Below are 19271 nucleotides of genomic sequence, written 5' to 3' on the forward strand. Positions count from 1 at the left end.
TAAGGTATAAAACATCTATTTGGTTTCCTGATAAAGTGTGGGTATGAAAGAACATCTACCAATCTGAGAAAACAAGCTAAAATAACCAGGTAGAAATGTGGACCGTGTATGTTTAGGAATATGTCTGCATATATCACAAGTATATATGCCTCAAAGAAGAAAATGAGAGAGCAAATGAGAGTAACATCATATGAGTACAGAATGAGTTTTAAACAATCTGAAGTGGAGCTTAAGCTAGTAGTCTTTTATACAGCTTTTTTTGTTTTTGTTTTGTTGGTTGGGCATCGTGTAACGTGCATGGGAGAGCATTCTTGTGCCCAAGCTGTGGTAGTTCTGGTGGTGCATGGCATTTTAAAATAAGTTATTTAAATTAAAAGCCACAAAAAGCACATGCTAGAGCAAATGCCAGGGAATGACAGTGAAGGGCACACACTTGGAGTGATAGCAAAGGCTTCAGGTTGTCTGGAAAGGCACCAAGGACAAGTCCTTTGCTACGATCATTTTCCTCCTGGAGTCAGTAGACTGTCAAGCAAAGTCATACATTGCTAAAAATACTAACGAGAGACCCTCTGATCTTTCTTTCCTGTTTTTGGTTTTCTTTTTTTTGATAAATGTAGTTCTTGCCTAGTGTTACGAAGGTAAATAAAGTGCCTCCTTTTGACAGCTCAGAATTGAGGTGCAATAGTATATCGTATTCCCATCAAACCAAGCAGCGTTGCCCGTAGAAAGAATGGCCAGAGGATTTATTTCACTTCTGGTGTACTTGGATGCTAAAAATAAGAACAAATTTTTATAATATGCAAAATTTGGACGTTCAATAAAACAACAAGTTTGATGAAAAATTGCACCAAGTGCATAGTGATATCATGTTCAGAAAGGAATTAAAAGGCAAAGCCTGCAGTCTTACATTTATACATTAGCCAAATTTATACATTTACACGTTAGTGGGTTTGCCAAAAGAGGTGGAAGACTGGGGGAAGGACGTGCAGGGGAAAAGGAGGTAAAGATTGCTCAGTGCAGGAGAACTGGCTGTCCCTGCTCTATCCTCCTGCTACTTTTTCTCTCTCTCCTATAACACGGCAGCTTCGTGGGCAGTCGTGGAAATCCTTCCCGTAGGCCTCCTCCTTCAGGGAGCAGGAGGAAGACGAAGAGCCTCTAGCTCATCTTCATAGGACCAAGCCACCATGGAGGGCCAATGCACCATGTTTTTTTCTCCCTGCCCCCAGTATGTTCATTCCTCCCGGCTTGGGCTCACAGCCAAAGCACACTGAGTGCTGGGAGCTGGCTGCTTGTCAGCAGGAGTGGGTACAAAGCAGTAGAAGGAAGACATCAGGTAGTAATAAAAATCAATGCTGGGGAAGTAAAATATATGTAGAACACAAGCGTTACATTTTTTTAGGTCTGTGGTTTGTTCTGCGGTGTGCTTGGGTCTTCTGGGGTTTAGTTGGTTGGATTTAGCCTTTCGTAATTCCTTTGTGTCTTGCTTTTTCTCTGAAGTAAGAATGAAGGATATAATTATGGCTACCAGCGAAGAGAAGTGAAATTGCACCCTGCTGAAGTAACTTCTGAAATTTGCTCTGCTTGTTCTTTTTGTCTGTGATATAATTACACCCAGTAATGGGGGCATTCAGGTTGAACGTGTGTTTACAAAACTTTTGTTCTTTGTTTTTAATTTGGTTAATTAGCTAATACTAGGATTCTGTAATTGTTATGGCATCGTTCCACTTAATTTCAGTTACCTTTGGCTTCTGAATACTTAAATGCAAACCCTTGTTAATTAGCCTGATTTTTTTTTTTTGAAATGACGTAGCTTAATATTTTAAAATTTACGTAAAATGTATGTACTTATTTTGGCAGAGATCAACACTAGTAGTAAAGACCATCTAATATCATAGTTAGTGTCTCTTCCAAAAGATAAGTCTTACCTGTTTTCATGGTTTCTGGTCTTAAAATCTGACTGTCTGTTCAACCTCAAGAGGGTACTGGTGTACTTCCTAGAACAAATCAGTTTTACATCTCTTATTTGAAAAGCTGAGAAATGTAGTCATCTTTTCATGAGCAAATTGAAGAAGTAGATCCTGGGTGATGGAAATTCAAGACACAGCAGACTCTTCGTTCTGTACGTGTTGCAGGCTTGCTGGATTTCAACATAATTTGAAAGCAGGGAGTTGGGTTTCAGCATAGCTTGATGGTAGGTGATTCCTGCCCACTTCATTTGACACGGTGTCATTCCTAAGGGAAGCCATCGTGGCTAGCTGGCTCAGTGCCCAAAGTCAAGACAGTCCCAACAGTTTTATTTTGCCTTAGTCAGAGAGAGGTGTTGCTACCGGATCCATTTGAACCAGCTCTGGGATATAAACCTTACAGTCTAGCAGTATGGGTGTGAAGTGACTGCAGTGTATTTTCCTTATCTTAACATATTCTTTTGTTTTGATTAGCTGAAGAATAAAGGAATGGTCAACTTCTGTTTTGATTACAACCCTTCAAATGAACGTGAAGTAACTGGACACAGGGTCATACTGTATCCATGTCATGGGATGGGACAAAATCAGGTAAGTTTCATTTTTTTAATGAAAAGTATGGTAAAAAGCATTGCAATAGAGCTAAGAGAATATATTGCCACAGTGAGATGATCTTAGATCTAATTTTGATTCTCCCACTGGATGCTTTTAATTTCAATGTATCCTGAGGTCAGATATTCATAGTTCTAAAGATGTATCTCTCCAGACCAGGGAATTCATGAATACCTTAGTCATGCCTTTCCACAGAGCTCATTAGCAGGGGGTTAATAGCACAACAGTGCAGTTATCAGGCTTACAAGCCAGTGTTCATCTCCATCTGGTCTTGGACAGACTGGCACATCTGTGATGTTTTGCCTGTCCATGTCACAAAAGCCCTTAATAACATTGCAAACCTCACCTAATTCTGCCTGTGTCTGTCACTGGCCTTTTCTTCTTAATACTTGTCTAACTGCACAAGAAGTTTGGAACAGCATCTTCTCCTCTGCTCTCATCTGCAGAGACATCCTCCTGGGCTAGGACAATACAATCCTTGAGAATATGGATCTGTTTTAATGCTTTTTTGCTTTCTTGCTTTTTAAGTAATGAAGCTGAAAATGCTTGCTATTATCTTCCTCCGTGCACATGGAAACTCTGTGCAAGTGGTTAGATATGATAGCCATCAAGCCCTTCACATAACGCCACGATAAAAGTGCCATGGGGCACCAAATGCCAATCTACAATGCCTGTTTTACATGGCTTTGAGTAGCCACCTTCTAAAATTAGCATTTGGTGTTTGACATGTGGTGTATAACATACTTGGTTTTTGGCTTCAGACTCAGATTAGACTATCTGGCGTGTTCCTAGTGGGGAGGGATGGAGACATACGTACTTTAAACAAGGCCCTACATAACTGTGTGATGGTTTCAGTGGCTTAACTGTGTTTTTATGAAATTAATCCAAACATTTGTTTCAGAAAGGAAAAACAGGTTTGGAAAAGGACCAGAGATCTGTGGAAATAAGCAGTTTATCAGCTGGTTTTCTGAGCTCAGTTTTAAAAAATGAAAAAGCTTGAGGACTGAACACAAGTCTGTATTGAGGAGGAAGCTTTTAATATAAATTGCTTTATAAGTTAGGAAATAAAAACAACAGTCTGAGCACTCTGTTTCAAATCGTAACAGAAGTAGATTTTTTTCTGCCAACAAGTTTACTGCCTTAAGTGGTAGAAGTATTGCTTGGTATTATTTATTAGTTTGTGTAGTTTATGTCTTAACTTGCCTAAAGTTTCTGTCCTGGATGTAAAGATGAAGAGAAAGGGAGGAAGTGAATTGTGCATGATAAAAGCCAAAGTGTATCGATACTGACAGATGTATGTTAAGTACGTTAAGCCACACCAACCCATTTCACTCCCTTGGCTCAGCTTCCTGCCCAAGCTGAGCATGTCTCTCTACACCTATACAGAAGATGAATTAATAACAAGATAAGATTGTTAAGCCTGTTCCTTATCACAAAGTTGATTACATTCATAGACTGAGAAGTGTCTCATTTATGGGATTACCTGCTCACACACAAAAAGCATTCACAGATTTGTTTTTTCTTGTATTATGGGGTAGAAGATGAAGGCAAAAAAAGTGCAATTTGTAAGAAGAGTTCTTATGAGATGACATTTTTGTAGTTATACTTCGCTTATCAAAAAATCTACTAAATTTTATCACTAAAAAATCTACTGAGTCCACTGTGAAGATACCAAATCACTGGATTTTGATGCTCTCATGCCTCTCTGCTCACAGTGTGATGCGTGCAAGTACCTGTGCTGTGATACAGCGAGCACCGGACTGACAGCAGCATTGCTCTCTGAGCTGTGCAATTACTGCTCCCTCTGCTGGCATCCAGGGAGCAGGAAGGAGAAGGAATGTAGAAGATACCTGGCTGCAATATAAGCCAGCAAATATGAGATGACAGAAGAGAATTTCAAAGCCTGTTGAGGGAAGGCTATACATAGAAAATGGGCAAAACAATATTAGTGAAATTGGGAAAAAGGCGGGGAAGGGCTGATGGAAGCCAGGTTAAGGTGGGGCATGGTAACAGAGGGCAGAAGAAATATGGGACAGAGGTAGGACAGAAGGTATGACGCAGGGCATGTGTGACAGAGGAAGAAGTAGTTAGGAGCTCTGCACTGTTAAATTGAAAGAAGCAGGATAACTGGAGATTGATTTGGTGGAACAGGGTAGGGGGACTTGACTTGGAATCAGAGATAGCAGTTGGCAAATGGGGCCATGAGTCAGGTTGAAAGTAGTAGTGCTGTGACAAAAAGTGGACAGCAGGAAGAACTGTGAGTGTGGGAATAGAAGGAAGCTAAACTAAGATGAGATGTGGAAACACAGGTGAGATGGGAAATGGGAGTCAGGATTCCTGAAGTTGTACCTCCTTTTTCTGGCTTACAGAATGCTTCTCTCCATCTCTTTCACCATGGCCTATAGACAGTCATTCTTAATAATGACAGGCTGTTCTCGATCTTGTGAGTTCCTTAGCTCAGCTCAAATCTCCCACGTGTACATCCACCACTTTAAGCTGATGGAACTGATGGTGATAAGGGCATCTCTAGTTTTATCAATGCTGAGGAAAGCAGCGTGCTTCACCACAGAATTTTGCAGATATTTTCTAACAACAGGTAGCCTGTAACCTCTGTATTATCTTTGGAGGGGCATCTTCCATGCTGATCCTGAGCTCTTCTGCTTGCTCTCCTCCAGACTGCTCTTGGCATTCCACTCTGTAGGGCTTTAGCAGCAAACCCTCACAAGCAAGTTTCACCTCAGTCCCCTCTATGCCGTGTGTCTCAACTCCTGTTTTTCCACATGGTGCTTTACCACTTTCTGTTCCACACTGGTTGGCTCACAATCTTTCTCTAACTTCCTTGCTCTGTCTCTCCTCTCAGATATTCCTTCTACCAGTTAGTTCCCCACGCCATGTCACATTTTACACCTCGTCACATCTTTCCTTTTCCCACTTAGCTCCCATTTTTTCTCCTCTGGTTTTCTTTCTCATCCCTTCCTTCACTTGCCATGTTTGTTCCACTATTCACCACTTTCTTCCCCAGACAGTGATCATCACAGCTGAACATTCACACTATCTCGTGGTGTGCAGGGAGTGAACTTTATTCTCCAGCGTACAGCTCAGGAAAGCTATTCTCCAAAAACATTGTGGTAGAATTTAATGTGAGTGTTAACTTGGCCAGCCATATGTATCTTACACTCCAGCGCGCCCATCCTCTGGCATGATACGCTAGTGGCAGCTGGCTGTTTATGTAGGGGACAACTGCAAAAGCTGTTTTCACTGAAAGCAGTTCTCCACTTAAGGTGACCTCTGAATATCTGTGTGCACTGTGGCGAGAGGAGAGAGCTCTGTGCTCTTGATTAATTATGAAGTCCAGTTCTTACTCTCATTTTATCTCTCAGTAAGTAAAACCACTTTCAGAAAACGGTCTGAGGTCCTTGGTAATTTGTTGCTGTTTTGCCTTGAATCCAACTGAACAATGCCATGGCCTAAGGGATAGGGTTCCCTTTTGAATTGCTTTTGTATAAGCAGTAAGAAAACTGGTGGTAGTTTAAAATTTGTATATTCTTTACAGCAAGAAGGTGAAGATATAATTGAGGTGATAGAAACTAAGTGCATATGGAAGAGAGGCAGAAAAAATACAATACTTTGGCTACTGAGAGCTTGCACCCAGGCTATTGTGTGGTGGAAGTGTCTGCCCAGGTAGAGAAGAGTAAGGAGCTTTGAAGTTCAAGACCAGAAAAGTCCATTGCATGGACTTTGCATACCTTCTTGGTATGGCTATGAAGCTGGACAGAGGGACCAATGTGGGCTGGCAGAAAGCCTTCCTGATGTGGTAAGAGGACTGGTAACTACTGAGCAGTGTCTGACAATACCCCCAGGCTAGTCCCATCTGAGGCAAACAGGGAGAGACAAACAAAGAGCTTAGTAAAGCCCCTGGGTTTCCCTGAAAAGGGGATCAGACCTGGTAGGATCACTGCTGCTTTTTTCACCCAGAAAGTACCTGTCAAAGTGCAAACATCTACCAGTGTGCAGAAGAGGAGCAGGTAGCCAGACAGAGGGCTGAGAGTTTGGTCTCAGAGGCCGGTGTGGTAGCCACCATCCCTTGGGTACCAATATGCCCAGATGAAGCTGAGGCACGTCCTGCAGATTTCCCAGTAGTGGCAGGCACTTGGTAGAAGGCCTCATCAAGTAAGGCCTAAGGACAGGCCGTAACACTTTTAAACTAAAAAGGGGTAGGTTTAGGTTAGATACAAAGAAGAAATTCTTCACTATGAGGATGGTGAGGCACTGGAACAGGTTGCCCGGAAAGGTGGTGGATGCCCCAAAGTATCCAAGGCCAGGTTGGATGGGGCTTTAAGCAGCCCGGCCTAGTGGGTGGCATCCTTGCCTATGGTGGGGATGGTGGAACTGGATGTTTTTTAAGGTCCTTTCCAGCCCAAACCATTCTATAATTTTAAGTTTCCCTGTGGCACTTAGTCTACCAGCTCTCTGAAGGAAAGAGATGCAGTAAGGCCACTAGTTACTGGGCCACAGATTAATTTGAAAATGTTGCTTTTCCGTTCGTTGAACGCGCGGAGCAAGGAAAGAGAATTAAAAAAGGCCTCTTCCTTTTGAGGAGGAAGAGATTTACCTGATGTGTTACTGGAGCTTGAAAAAGCCTGAAGCCAGAAGAATTTATTCCGTTTGAAGCAGTATAGGTAGGGTAAAGAACTGTATAATCATTAGGCAGGGAAACACATGTACTTGGTTGTTAATAATATAACCCCAATCCTTAATGTTACCCAGCAATTAACCATTTTATTAGCTTTTCTCTTCCAAAATCTGATGCAAGACCTTGAGATGTTACTCAGGAAAGATCTTAATAGTAAGAATTGCTCTGCCCTAGTAGCTGCACCATCTACTCTTGGTATATCTGGTATGATCAGCAGCTTGCAGGCTTCCACTAATGTTCAATGCCATTTGCTCATTGTGGTGCCTGAAGAAGCAGGATCTTCAAGTGCTAATCAGATACCAAGCTTGTGTAATAGTCCTTAAAGGATAGGGAGCAACCATGCTTGTTGGGGTAGAAAATAAAACATCAGGTCGATGTTATCACATTTGACTTCTGCGTTACGCCAGAAACGTGTCATCATTATCAAATGTCATAAAGTAGTTTAGGTCATAGGAGTAGGTCCAAGCAATATTTTTCAAGGGGAAGTCAAAATCTCCTGGATGCGGTGCCAGGTGGTAGATTTCAAGCTTGAAGTTGCTTTTCAAAACACTTTTATTTGTGGCTTGCTATATACGAATGATGGTGAAAATGTTAGTGCAGGGGGATCTCTTCCATTACTACCCCCAAAACAGCCATGAAGCTCTACAAGCAGTGGGCAGCATTTGCTTGTGTACAGCTGCAACTGCCAACTCAGGAGAGAAGTTCCTCCATAGGAGGTTTCTTTAAATGGGTACCACCAGTTTAGTCTAAATTGGAGCTCTGGCACCTGGAACTGGATGTTTGCAGACTTGGTAATCATGTAATCATATTTACATGAAAAGCGTCTTTCCAGTTTCTCTTTCAAGGCTAGTTATCTTCTGGTTATTAAGGATGGTTCGGTGGTAAGTTCAAGTATATATGTTTCTAAATTGTTATAGCCCCCTTCACACCACTCTTTTTACAATCTCTTTCTCCAGGGGATAAGCAAAACAAAAGAGGATCCCTTTTCCCCCTCATCCTTTTATTGCTTTCCACTAATGCGGCTATACTATTGGAAACAAGCAATTTTCTGATGTGCATAAACCTCTTGTCTACCCTACTGAGTATAATCTAAATCAGTTCTAAACACACATCCGTGCACTATAGTCATCTGAATTATTTACAAGCATGCTAAATACAAACAACTCTCATACTCTGCTATCCCCTTTAATGAAGTCCAAAATTTGGCAACTGTCCATGATAAATATAAAAATTTTAAGGAAGGTTTCAACCATAATTGCTGCAGAAGCCTGTGTTTTAGGGCACATTCAGAACATCTCTATAGAATATTGTACAATAAGCAAAGGCCATAAATTGTCTTTAATAAAGTTCTTCTCATGTTTAAAGGCATCTGTAGCTGATTTGCTCTGAATATCTTAAAATGTCATATAATAAAATGCTCATCACCATGCATTCTGAGTTCTTTGTAACCGGAAATGAACCTTGACCAAACTGCACTTGAACTGTCCAGTGAGCAGCTCCTTAATTAAAAGTAACATTATTTTTGTGACAGCTGAATTAAGAAGGTATAATGTCAGGGTATAAACTGGTTCCTGTCCTACTTTTAAAGGTGGGTGAGAATGTGAAAGTAAAATATTACGATCAAAGTTTGCAAGTTATTAGTTAAAGTTGGAGTGTCTGTTTTCCAGTGCATTTATTCAGCATATCATGCGTTTTAAGTGCTACCAGAGTAAATCAGTGCTGTGGTGAGATTGATTTTCTATAAAATAGTAAACAAAGAACAGCAGTGAAGGCTCCTTGAATATTTTTGGCAGAATTTCTCTCCACAATAGCAACTTTAATATGTGAACTTAATTATAGTACCTTAGTATGTTTTCCTTATAAACACTCGCTTATATGAAATTACTGTTGTCCCCTGTTTCTTCTCTTACATTTGTAGTTTTTTGAGTACACATCCCGTAATGAAATACGCTACAACACCCGACAGCCAGAAGCCTGTGCAGCAGTTGACACAGGGACTGACTATTTGACAATGAACTTGTGTAAAGAAAATACTCCTGACATTCCTGAAAACCAGAAGTTTGTTTTCAGAGAGGTAAGTGTGCCCATTTGGTTTTAGGTTTGTTTTCTGGGAGGAGGGAGTGGAAGAAAAAATGTTGATTTTTGGGGGGAGGGAATGGGATAAAAATGGTTGTTTGTTTTGTTGGTTTATTTGTTTACTTTTTATTTTACTGCCTACAAATTATGCAGGCCACAAATACTCCTGTGTCTGGAGTGGGATTGTATTTAGATAGAATATTGTTCCTAGAGATTTATGACTGTCTTGGCTTTTAGTATCTAAACTTAGAACAGGATAGCAGTAGAATGCAGATAAAGAATATCCCAGTCATAAAAGAGCAGAAAGACGAGGAAAGAAAGCACCCTTTAACCCCAGAGGAATCAAGAAAGTTGAGACATCTCTTTGTCCTGTTCTTTCAGTACTTCCCAGTGCTTTCAGTGGACTTCTCGGTTTTTCCTCACATCCTGCTTGTACTGCCTTTCCCTGAGAACCAAAGTGCTTCCGTACCCCTTCCCCAGCCAGTCTTGTGGATGGCCTAGTTTTGCTCTCCTTTCATTGACGTCTCTTACTTTCCAGTATTTTCACCACCCCTTCTGCAAACAATCTGTCTTGACCCTCCTCGTGAGCACAAGAAGTCCCCTCCGAGCTTCTCAGAGCGATGTGATGCAAGTTGTATAACTTGATGCCCCATCAAAACCTACCTTCTGTCTGTACCATGAATACATCTTACTGGCTGTGGGGACTCAGCAAATCTATACTTCTCTTCTTCCACCTTAATGCCAGTTCCCAAAGAGGAGAAATACTGCGAAGTACGGAGTATATTAATAAACATAACATGATATTAGAAAACCTCGTGTTTAGTAGGTTTTAATCTCCGCATAGTTCCTGAATGCCTCAGAGAAAATAAATTGCATGAAAAATGGTGGCCTTGGACAGCTTCTGGGGTGTTATTATTCGGCTAAGGGAAAAGGTCACATAATATATCAAAATGGTATATTTACATAATGTATCTACATAATGCATCTAAATTCTACAGACTTCACAGCTGACAAGTTCATGCCCAGATAATACCCCCAGTGATGGGTGGCAGAGTAAATTCTAAAGAAAAATGTGAAAACTACTGTCTGTCCACTGAATCTAGTCTATGCCGAAGCTCACAGTGATACTACTGAGTAAAACAAAATATTTAAAAGGCTGGCTTGAGAAATGTTTCATTTTTAATGCTGACTTCATAAAGTTTTTCAAGGTCATATGTGTTAATCCCTGAGATGACATATTTTGAATGAACTTAGTCATGTCAGGGAATGACTAAGAAAACACAGTCTTGGAATACATCTGTTTCCACTGCACTCCTAGCCATTAACTTATAAAATAATTCCTTAAGTTTCAGATGCTAAATCCTCTTTCTTTCTCATGACCGCTTTCTTCTTGTGTGTGATTTGAATCTGCTGCTCCACACTGATTCCTCTTCTTCTGTTACATTTGATCAAAATCACTGTTTCCCATGTTTCAAGGCAAGTAGAGGGCCAGGTATCAGTACTGCATTTCTCTTGCTCTGTGTAGAGAAGTGTCAGGCACTAGCAAAGCTGTCCTTACAAAAGTAGCAGAGACGGAGCATCATCAAAGATTTGAACAGCCTTCCCAGCTGCCTGGGCAGAATTAAGTTCTTCCTGGCACCAAGTCAAAAGCAAGTGAGGCAGATATAGATTAGTCCACTCAAAAATTTGAGTTAATCACAGATGGAAACAGGAAAGTCATTCAGCAGCTAAGCCCGTGAGCAAACCCGTGAGCAAGCATGCAGCACTGGCTGTCAGAGGCTGTGGTGCAAAGCGCCATTTGTGCAACATTCCTGATGCCTGAACAGCAGACTTCCAAAGGAGTCAGGTTTACGCTCCTAAGCAGGCTGTTGGCATTTTTCTTTCAAAGCTGTCAGAGGCTTTGGGAATAGGTGTGAAGATGTCACCTGGGCCAAGAAAGGCCCTGGGAGCACGGCTGTTCTCCAAAGTTGGGTATGCCGCCTTCTTGTGCCTCTCTTAGTTGACAGTGCTCCCAGATTGGAGCAAGCTATAGGAACTGGAGATAAAAATGTTTTTGGAGAGCGCCTTAATAGGAGGGCCTGAGGGCTCAAATAATGTTCTTTGGGGAACCCGACTGTAGGGGCCAATCAGACCTTACACCTAGTGAGGCAGATGTGCTCCTCTCAAGCAAAGCAAGCTGACTGCACAGAGATTAGCAGGCAAGAGGTATGCTTAGAAATTTTTGCCTTTTCCACCAGAAATATATCCTCTAAAGAAAGGACAATTTTCTTTTTGCCAAAAATATATCCAGCATATACAATTAACTGACATTTGAATTTTACTTGCAAAGTGTGCAGTAAGTCGGTGAATTTAGGTAACGCATGTATTTGGCTTTGGTTTTCTCTGCCCATATTCTCATGCAGTAACAAAAGGGAATGAAAGGGAGCTGAGCGAGCTTATCCTTTACAAACTTAAATGTCAAGACACGAATTAAGTTTAGAAGTGGGGCCTTTTGATAAAGTTTTAGAGATTCTCAAGTTAGGCATTTTGGATTCACTGCATAGCTCATGAGAAGGTATATGTGATATTTATTATGAGTGCTTTCTGTTACTTTTCAAATACAATGGTGTATTTGTGATTTTTAAGACCCAAAAAGCAAAAATTATTTCTCTCTTTTGCAGGATGGTACTTTGTTTCATGTACAAACCCAGAAGTGCTTACAAGCAGAGTCGAACTCTTACAATGGTAATCCAGCACCAGTATTACGACCGTGTACCGATTCAGAATACCAAAAATGGTTCTTCAAAGAAAGAAGTTGATCCAGATGTCATCTAGTATATAGCTGAATATGAAAATGTTCTCTTCCTAGTCAGCAGATAGTCAGCCTTTTGAAAATTACATAAGTGATATATTTTTGTATGAAAAGAACCGTAATTAGTTTACAAGCATTGAATTTTGTTTTCTGGAGCATTAAAAGGCACTAAGCATCGAGAGCTACGTGAAGTAAGTACTGTGGCTGTATCATGCCACAGAATCTGCTCCTCTTCGGTTCCCTGTATTTGGCAGCTACATAACTGTTTTTGAAGTGTCTTAGATCCTTTTTCACAAGTGACAATATATTTTTTAATCTACTGTGTGAAAGGCAGTCAAAATAATTGCACTAATGTTATCTGCCAGTAACTAAAATGTTTATTTTTCTACTAAAGCATTCTGCAGTTGTGCCTTTTAACAGATGCTGGTTAATAATTCTCCTTGTCTTTTTAATACCAAGAGGGTAAATGTAGGCCAGATTCTGACCCTGAGTGGCTATAACAGACCCCTCACTGAAGACTGTGGGTTTGCACATGAAGGCTGAGAAGGTCTGCATGTTTTTGCACAAATAACAATCTAGAAGCATACAGATTGCACATGCTTGACAATACTATACGTTAAATGTTGAGACAATTTCAATTCCTCATGGCACTTGATTAGATTCTGATCATGCTTAAGTCTGATTTTGGAGGAAAATGGGGATTTTCTCATCCTTATTAATTAAGGCAACAACATTTAAAGGTGATGCTCTGTTTAGATATAAATGGATCTAGCTGTGCAGCTAGACTGCACAACTTACTTTAACATCATGTGGATTTTCAACCTGTAAGATCAGACCTAGCAATAATTCTTTTGATGTAAGGGGTTTGTTTCAAACTTAAAATTACAGAAAAAAAAAAATCTAAGAAATTAATATTTTAATTAATTTGTAATTGTTTAAATGGCTTTTTAAAATGAGTGGGTAAATAAAAAAAAAAAATGCTTTACAACTAATTGATAGGATATGCAGCTGCTATTAATTCAAAAAAAAAGAAGTCTTTAGATATAACTTGCATTTTGTCTGGGAACTCCTTTTCTGATAACTTGTTTATGGTAACGCATACAGTCCTATTGAAAACACAGGGTTTAATTTGCACCAGTACAAGATGTTTTCAGCTGTGGTGTTGTAGGGTCTGCTTTACCCATTCAGACAAGGAGTAAGTATATCTATATATTTGGTCATTGACCATTATCATTAAAATGTTGATTAAAAGAGTTTCAGCTCATGAGGAAGGTGTCCTTACGTCAGCTGGAGGTATATTTTATGCATAGAAACATGAAGATTACAACCTTTTTTCCCCCAGAAGTCTTGGCATCTGTTCTGGTTAGTTTTAGATTTCCTCCATTATTTGTCTTTGTTCCTGTTTTCTATATGAAATGTACAGACCTTTCTTTGAATTTTCATAAGCTCATGTCATTTTGGCATATCTATTTATATGATTAGGGTGTGGGGGGAGGGTTTCTGCCTGTAGAGGATGCCTATGGAGGTTCTTCCAAGATCTGTCTAAAACCCTGTATATGGAATGTTTTTTGAAGACCTTCAAAGATCTGTCTCTGTGGGTTGGACTGATGAAATTGATGTTAGAACTAATAAAATATTTTGTGACTCGATAGAGTGGCAACTGTCTTTATAACTGTTTTTTTTTTTTTTTTCATATGGTCAGTGGTTTTCTTTTAACCCTCTCTCTGATCTCTTAGGCTCTGATCCCTGCAGCACTTGGTAGAAGACACCTTTATTTTATGCTCTCTCAAGTTCCCATTACTGAACTCATTAATGCTTTTGTTCACCTGCTAGCAGCAACTGTGTTCAGTTTGTGGAGCCACAAATCAAAGCTGGGTGTCTGCATGAGAGAGCTGTTAGAACTCCTCCAACACAGCAAGGTTTTTCTGTTCATTTCTGTTTTGCCTTCGTGACTGTTGATTGCATTACATTAATAAGTTAATGAAAGCCCAGCAATTACACTTGTAGACAAAACTCTCATTGACCTTTAAGGTCAATGAGGTTTTCTTAGTTTTGAGACTTCCAGATTTTATCAGCAGGTGTTCGTATGCAAATGAAATCTAGTAATTGGAAATTGTTTTCTGTACATCTTGCTACTCTGCATTTTTTTGTAGGGAAGTACTGATGTTCTGGGCTTCTAGTTGTATGCAACTGAGCTGTTTTCTCCTGCACCAGCAAACCTGCTAGCCTGGGTTAAATATTTGCTAGAAAAACATGCTTATGTTTAGTTCAGAAGCATTTACTGAATGTAGTAACATCACCAGTTTGCTCCATGTATGTTGTTGGCCCTTTAGTCCACCTACTTCATGCTTTTCTCCTTGCTACTTTCCTTCTTGTCAACTCAAAGGAATTGTATTAATGTCTGGCTTCAGGTTTGGATGATGAAGGAATCGATCGAGTGTCTGATTCACAATGCACGTTTTCAAACTTCCTCCTGCAGGAGGTTGGGGCCATCTGCTGAAGAACACACTGTAGATTTGGGGCTTCTCAGTAAAGAAGGCGCTGGATGCCTCAGAGAACCAGAAAAATTGGAGGACTTAGTCACAAATTCGCACTCCATCTGGTTCTGGCCTCCTATGGCTCTTTTTGAAAAAGAGAGATGAGGAGTTTCCACTTTATCTAAAACATCAGACAGTAGTTCCCCCATTTCTTAGTACTCATCTTTTATGTTTAAAGACACGCTTTTTTTTCTCTTTGCCACTAACATTGTGAAGCACCCATTAAAGCAAAACATGCAATTCAAGCTTATTGATAAACTTATATTAAAATAATGGGATACTGGCACTGCAAGCAAGGAAAGCTCAAGGGTTTTTCTTTCATTTTGTACTATCAAGTTGTTTAAAAAAAAAAAAATTAATACAAAATAAAGATGAGCCAAGTTACACCAAGAATGTATCATCCCAGCACACGGTTTCTGTATACAATTTGAAGATTGATACATAGAAATCTGTCTTCCAAATTGATTTTAATTCCTTCTTCATTGTCTAGCGGTAAATACAACCTCTCTGATGGCTATTGCCATTTTTTGGATATAAGGGATCAGCTTGATGTTGTGTTCTCCCAAGTTTCTTCCCTTCTTTTTTTTTTTTCTGGTGTTCCCTGGACATCCCTAGAGATGGGTCATATTTGGCACAGCGGAGGCACAAAAGATTAAACCAGAAGTATTTCAGAAAACCGAACTGTGCAAAATACTATCCCAATATTCTGTTCTAGATGCACCTTGTGAGAGGAATATAAATATGCAAAGATTTTTTTAACTCTTAAAACAAAATACCTGGTGATACTAAATGCATTCTGCTACCCAATTCTTTATTATACGTTTTTGAACTCTTCAGGTAAGTATTTTTGCTGGTGTTTTGTTTGTTTGTTTTGAATTATATATGGTTTTTCTTTTATTCTTCTATAGTTCTTTCATTTAAGCATTGTGGGTCTTTGACATGGCCAAGACCTTACTGGATTTTTTCCTTCAAGAAAAGACAGGACATAAACCTTCTTTCTAAGAAATAAAATAAACCACTAAACCAGTATTGGCTGAACCTTTATGATGGAGGATTGTTGCAGCTTGCACAATCACTCTGCAACAGCAGTTGTCGTTGTATGCACATAGGTCAACATGGATTGGAAGCAGTATTTCTTGCTAGCTCTGCTGAAACAAAGACTTAAAACTGTGTTCAATTTTTTGCTATATTTATAGGAAGTGATAAGATCTATTTGACGGAGAAATTCCTGTTGGTAACACCGATGGAACTGTGCTCCTGTTTCCTATGTCTGGAAACACTGGCAGATACACAGCGATACTGCTGGTAATTCAAAATCTGATGTTGTAATTTCATTTGGCTGTCTTGGCAGATTAATTTGAAGTTGAGCTTTGTTCTGATACCTTGACAGAATGACAGCAGTCAAGATGTCTAGAGAGACGGTAGGGTTAGGATCGCACAGCTGTCTGTGTACAGTTAAAACCGTAGGATTTTTTGGCAGTATGTGAGAACACTATAGAAGCTCACGAGGAAGGCAAACTCATGACTGTGCTAGCAAGTTAGCAGATGTAGGTGGAGAAGTCCTTGGGAGGGAGAAGAGATCGACAGCGGAGCTCCCGTGGTTCTGCCAGGTTGCTAGTGCTTGGCTCCAACCACTGGAGTTTGAATTAAAGCATTGCAGTGTTCTTCCACTTCCCATTTACATAGGAAAACAATTGTGTATGTCCATGTGGTACTAAAATTGCTATGCCTAGATCGACAGTTTTCAGGCTATTTTTTTCAATCCATTACTCACTGACATTTATATAAAGAGGCAAAGCCTGGTTACACCAATCCTCGTCAGCGCCGGCAGGACTGACGTAGCTGAAGACGACAGACTTTTAAAGGCTTCCAGGATTTCCAAAGGGGGCTGGAGACTAAACCAGGTTGGGACCTTCTCTGTGTTTTTTTTCCTAACTCCACAAGCAAGAGGAAAAGATACAAGACACAGGGAGTGAGTCAGTGGTCTGATGGGTGGTGTGACACATTGCGTGCAGTGTTGGGCCGTCTCCTGGCATGGGAGAGGACTTGCAGCAGAGGCAGTTTCTTGGTGGCAAGGGAAAAGCAGTCTTCTGGATTTCTTGGGCTTATGCATCCTCAGAAGGGATTTAACTTACAGCTGAAAAGAAAGTGATCGAGGGAGTAATAGCAGTGCAGATATTTGGGCCTGAAATGCGTGAATTGGGTGCTGTGTAATGAGCAGATTTAGGGAATACGTAAGAACAAAAACCGTTAACTCTGTATACTCTGTGAGAAGTCTTGATAACAACTAGAAAAAAAAGTGGAAATTATCTTTAGCATGAAGGTATTTGAAAGAACTGTTGTTTACTGGCATGTAGTTGAAGGGTTCACATGACCAAAATGCTGTAGTGACTGGGTAACATGCCAAAGAAGAAAATTACATTTGTTTTTTAGGCAAAGAGAGATGGGTTTACAGTTCTTACAACCTGGTATTTTAGCCAAAAAGGAATAAGCAGATACAGAGGGTGTCTGGTATAGACCACCAAATAAAAATAGAAAGCATTTTTGCATTGCATATAAACAACTTGTGCTGCTTTAGAGGATTCCATCCTAGGGGATGCACTTCACTGAACATTCTGGGGATGTCTAGGGGAAAAAAAATAGATAGCTGGGCAGGAGGATGTGTCTGACATAATTTTTAAAAATAGGTTTGGTGCAATTCTCCTTTAGGCCTTTTAGTTAAAATGAGGTACTACCTGCTTGTCTGTTATGTATAAGCAAAGGATAGTATGAAAGAACAAAATTCTGAGTGCTGATAGCAGGAAAGAAGAGGATTTACTAAAATATAATTCTATATATCTAGCATATTTAAACTTATATGTGTATTATATGAAAAATGTTGATGGGATTGCAAATGCAGTCTCTGAAAGTGTCAAAAATGAAGTTCTTTGTTAAGCTAAACATAGCTTCAGTGCATCTACGTTACAGTATTGTCTGTAATTACATGATCATAAACTATTTCTTGCATTGTTTCCTTTAAAAAAAAATACAAAAAATGTCTTTTCAATTCCTCGCTGAGTATACAGGCAGGATTTGAAGAGGCTTATTTTGCTTAATCCTCATTGTTCAATGTATGACTTTATTTACTTCCCTATATTAAGTCCCCTGCCTGAAAAATAAAGGTTATTTTCTCAGCTTTTTTCAACATGAAACTTGAATGTTGCAGTGTCTTAGTGCTTCCTAAACATTTATTACTCTATCTTCACACCATGAAGCACGAGTATCCCTGTTTTACTGTTGTCAAGGAAGACAACAACAAACACATCAATGTCAGAAGTACCACCTTATTTGATGCTCTAACTTGATGCTTCTCTTTGGTTGATATAAATGACACCCAGCAATACCCAGACTTCTGCAGTTCAGGTGCAGGAGCTGGGACTCGTTTGACCACAGGTGGTGGTGTACGAAACAGAAATGTGCATGCAGGTGAAGGTCACCCCAGGGTGGGGTAGAATCTCCTGACGAGTATCCAGAAAAGGGGAAGGCATCATCAGATAGTGCCCCCAAAAGGGCTGCCTTGAGTTTCCCAGTAAACAGGGGTAAGTTTTGGCTTCCTAGGCCTGCTTTTGGAGCTGGTTTCGTGCTCCGTGGTAAGCATTAACACAGCAAGGCAGCACCTCCCAGGTGTGTTTCTTTGACCTGCATCCCCAGCATCTGGATTCCCCGTGCCTGCATGGGCACCACCAGTGGCTGGGCTTGGGCTTCCATGCTCTGCGCTGTTTGTGGCCTGTGGCTGGAGAGAAGCTAGGAGATGCATCTGATTCCCAAAATAACAAAGGGTTGCTGCTGTATCAGTAACCAAGACAGACGTCGAGCTGCTGCTGCTAATATCCGAGGTATTAATTCTGTCGCACCATATAGCCTGGACTCGAGCTCTCTTACAAAAAGGCTGAGTTCCCTATGACTAGGAGATTGATTTTGAAATAAAACTCAGAAAGCTGATAGCGTTCCAGAGACAGTGCGAGCGCGCGTGTTAACAGAGTGCCAATATTGCAGAATGATAACCAAAGTGATCCAAGTAGCTGTAGCCCTCGTGGCCAAGAACTGGAGAAAATCACAGAATGATACGGGATACAAGCAGTGAGGAATGGTTTTACGTGAAATGGGTTTTGATGAACAAACTCGGGACCTACTGCGGATACGGCTGAGAATGGCAAAATGTTGTTTAGCATATGAAATTCTGATTAAAAATAAAATTATGCAAAATCAATATGGCCTCTGCTCCTGTTGGGATCCTAGGAAGAGCTGTTGGTGTTGTGATAACCAGTTTTCTGGAAGGAGGCAGCTTACTGTAAGTTTGCAGGTGACAAATTGGGGGCAGGCCACATGCACAAATAACGAGTGCACATTTGGCTTTATCACAAGGCCGGGTCAGCCACAGGGGAGCAAAAGAGTAGCGCATGCTTTTTGGCAGAAGTGATTCGAAACTGGGCTGTGGATTTCTCCACAGGGAGGCAGCCCCTGCGGACAGCTTGGCTCTCCTGTCTCTGGGGGCTGCTTCCCACAGGACTGAGGCTGCTACGGGTGGCCTAGGGCAGGCAGCTGTTCCTACACGGAGCAGA

General features: G+C 40.5%; 1 protein-coding gene across 1 annotated transcript in view; it reads left to right on the forward strand.

Moving 5' to 3' along the window:
- GALNT12 (polypeptide N-acetylgalactosaminyltransferase 12) overlaps positions 1-13586 on the forward strand; it is a 47039-nt gene extending 33453 nt beyond the window's left edge. The window contains exons 8-10 of the mRNA XM_082755111.1: positions 2439-2552; positions 9185-9340; positions 12003-13586. Coding sequence (XP_082611237.1) covers positions 2439-2552; positions 9185-9340; positions 12003-12140 — 408 coding nt within the window. The 3' untranslated portion in view covers positions 12141-13586. The remainder of the gene's footprint in view (positions 1-2438; positions 2553-9184; positions 9341-12002) is intronic.
- The last annotated feature ends 5685 nt before the right edge of the window (positions 13587-19271 follow it).

This window comes from Aythya marila, assembly GCF_965140915.1.
Source record: "Aythya marila genome assembly, chromosome: 2".
Taxonomy (NCBI): domain Eukaryota; kingdom Metazoa; phylum Chordata; class Aves; order Anseriformes; family Anatidae; genus Aythya; species Aythya marila.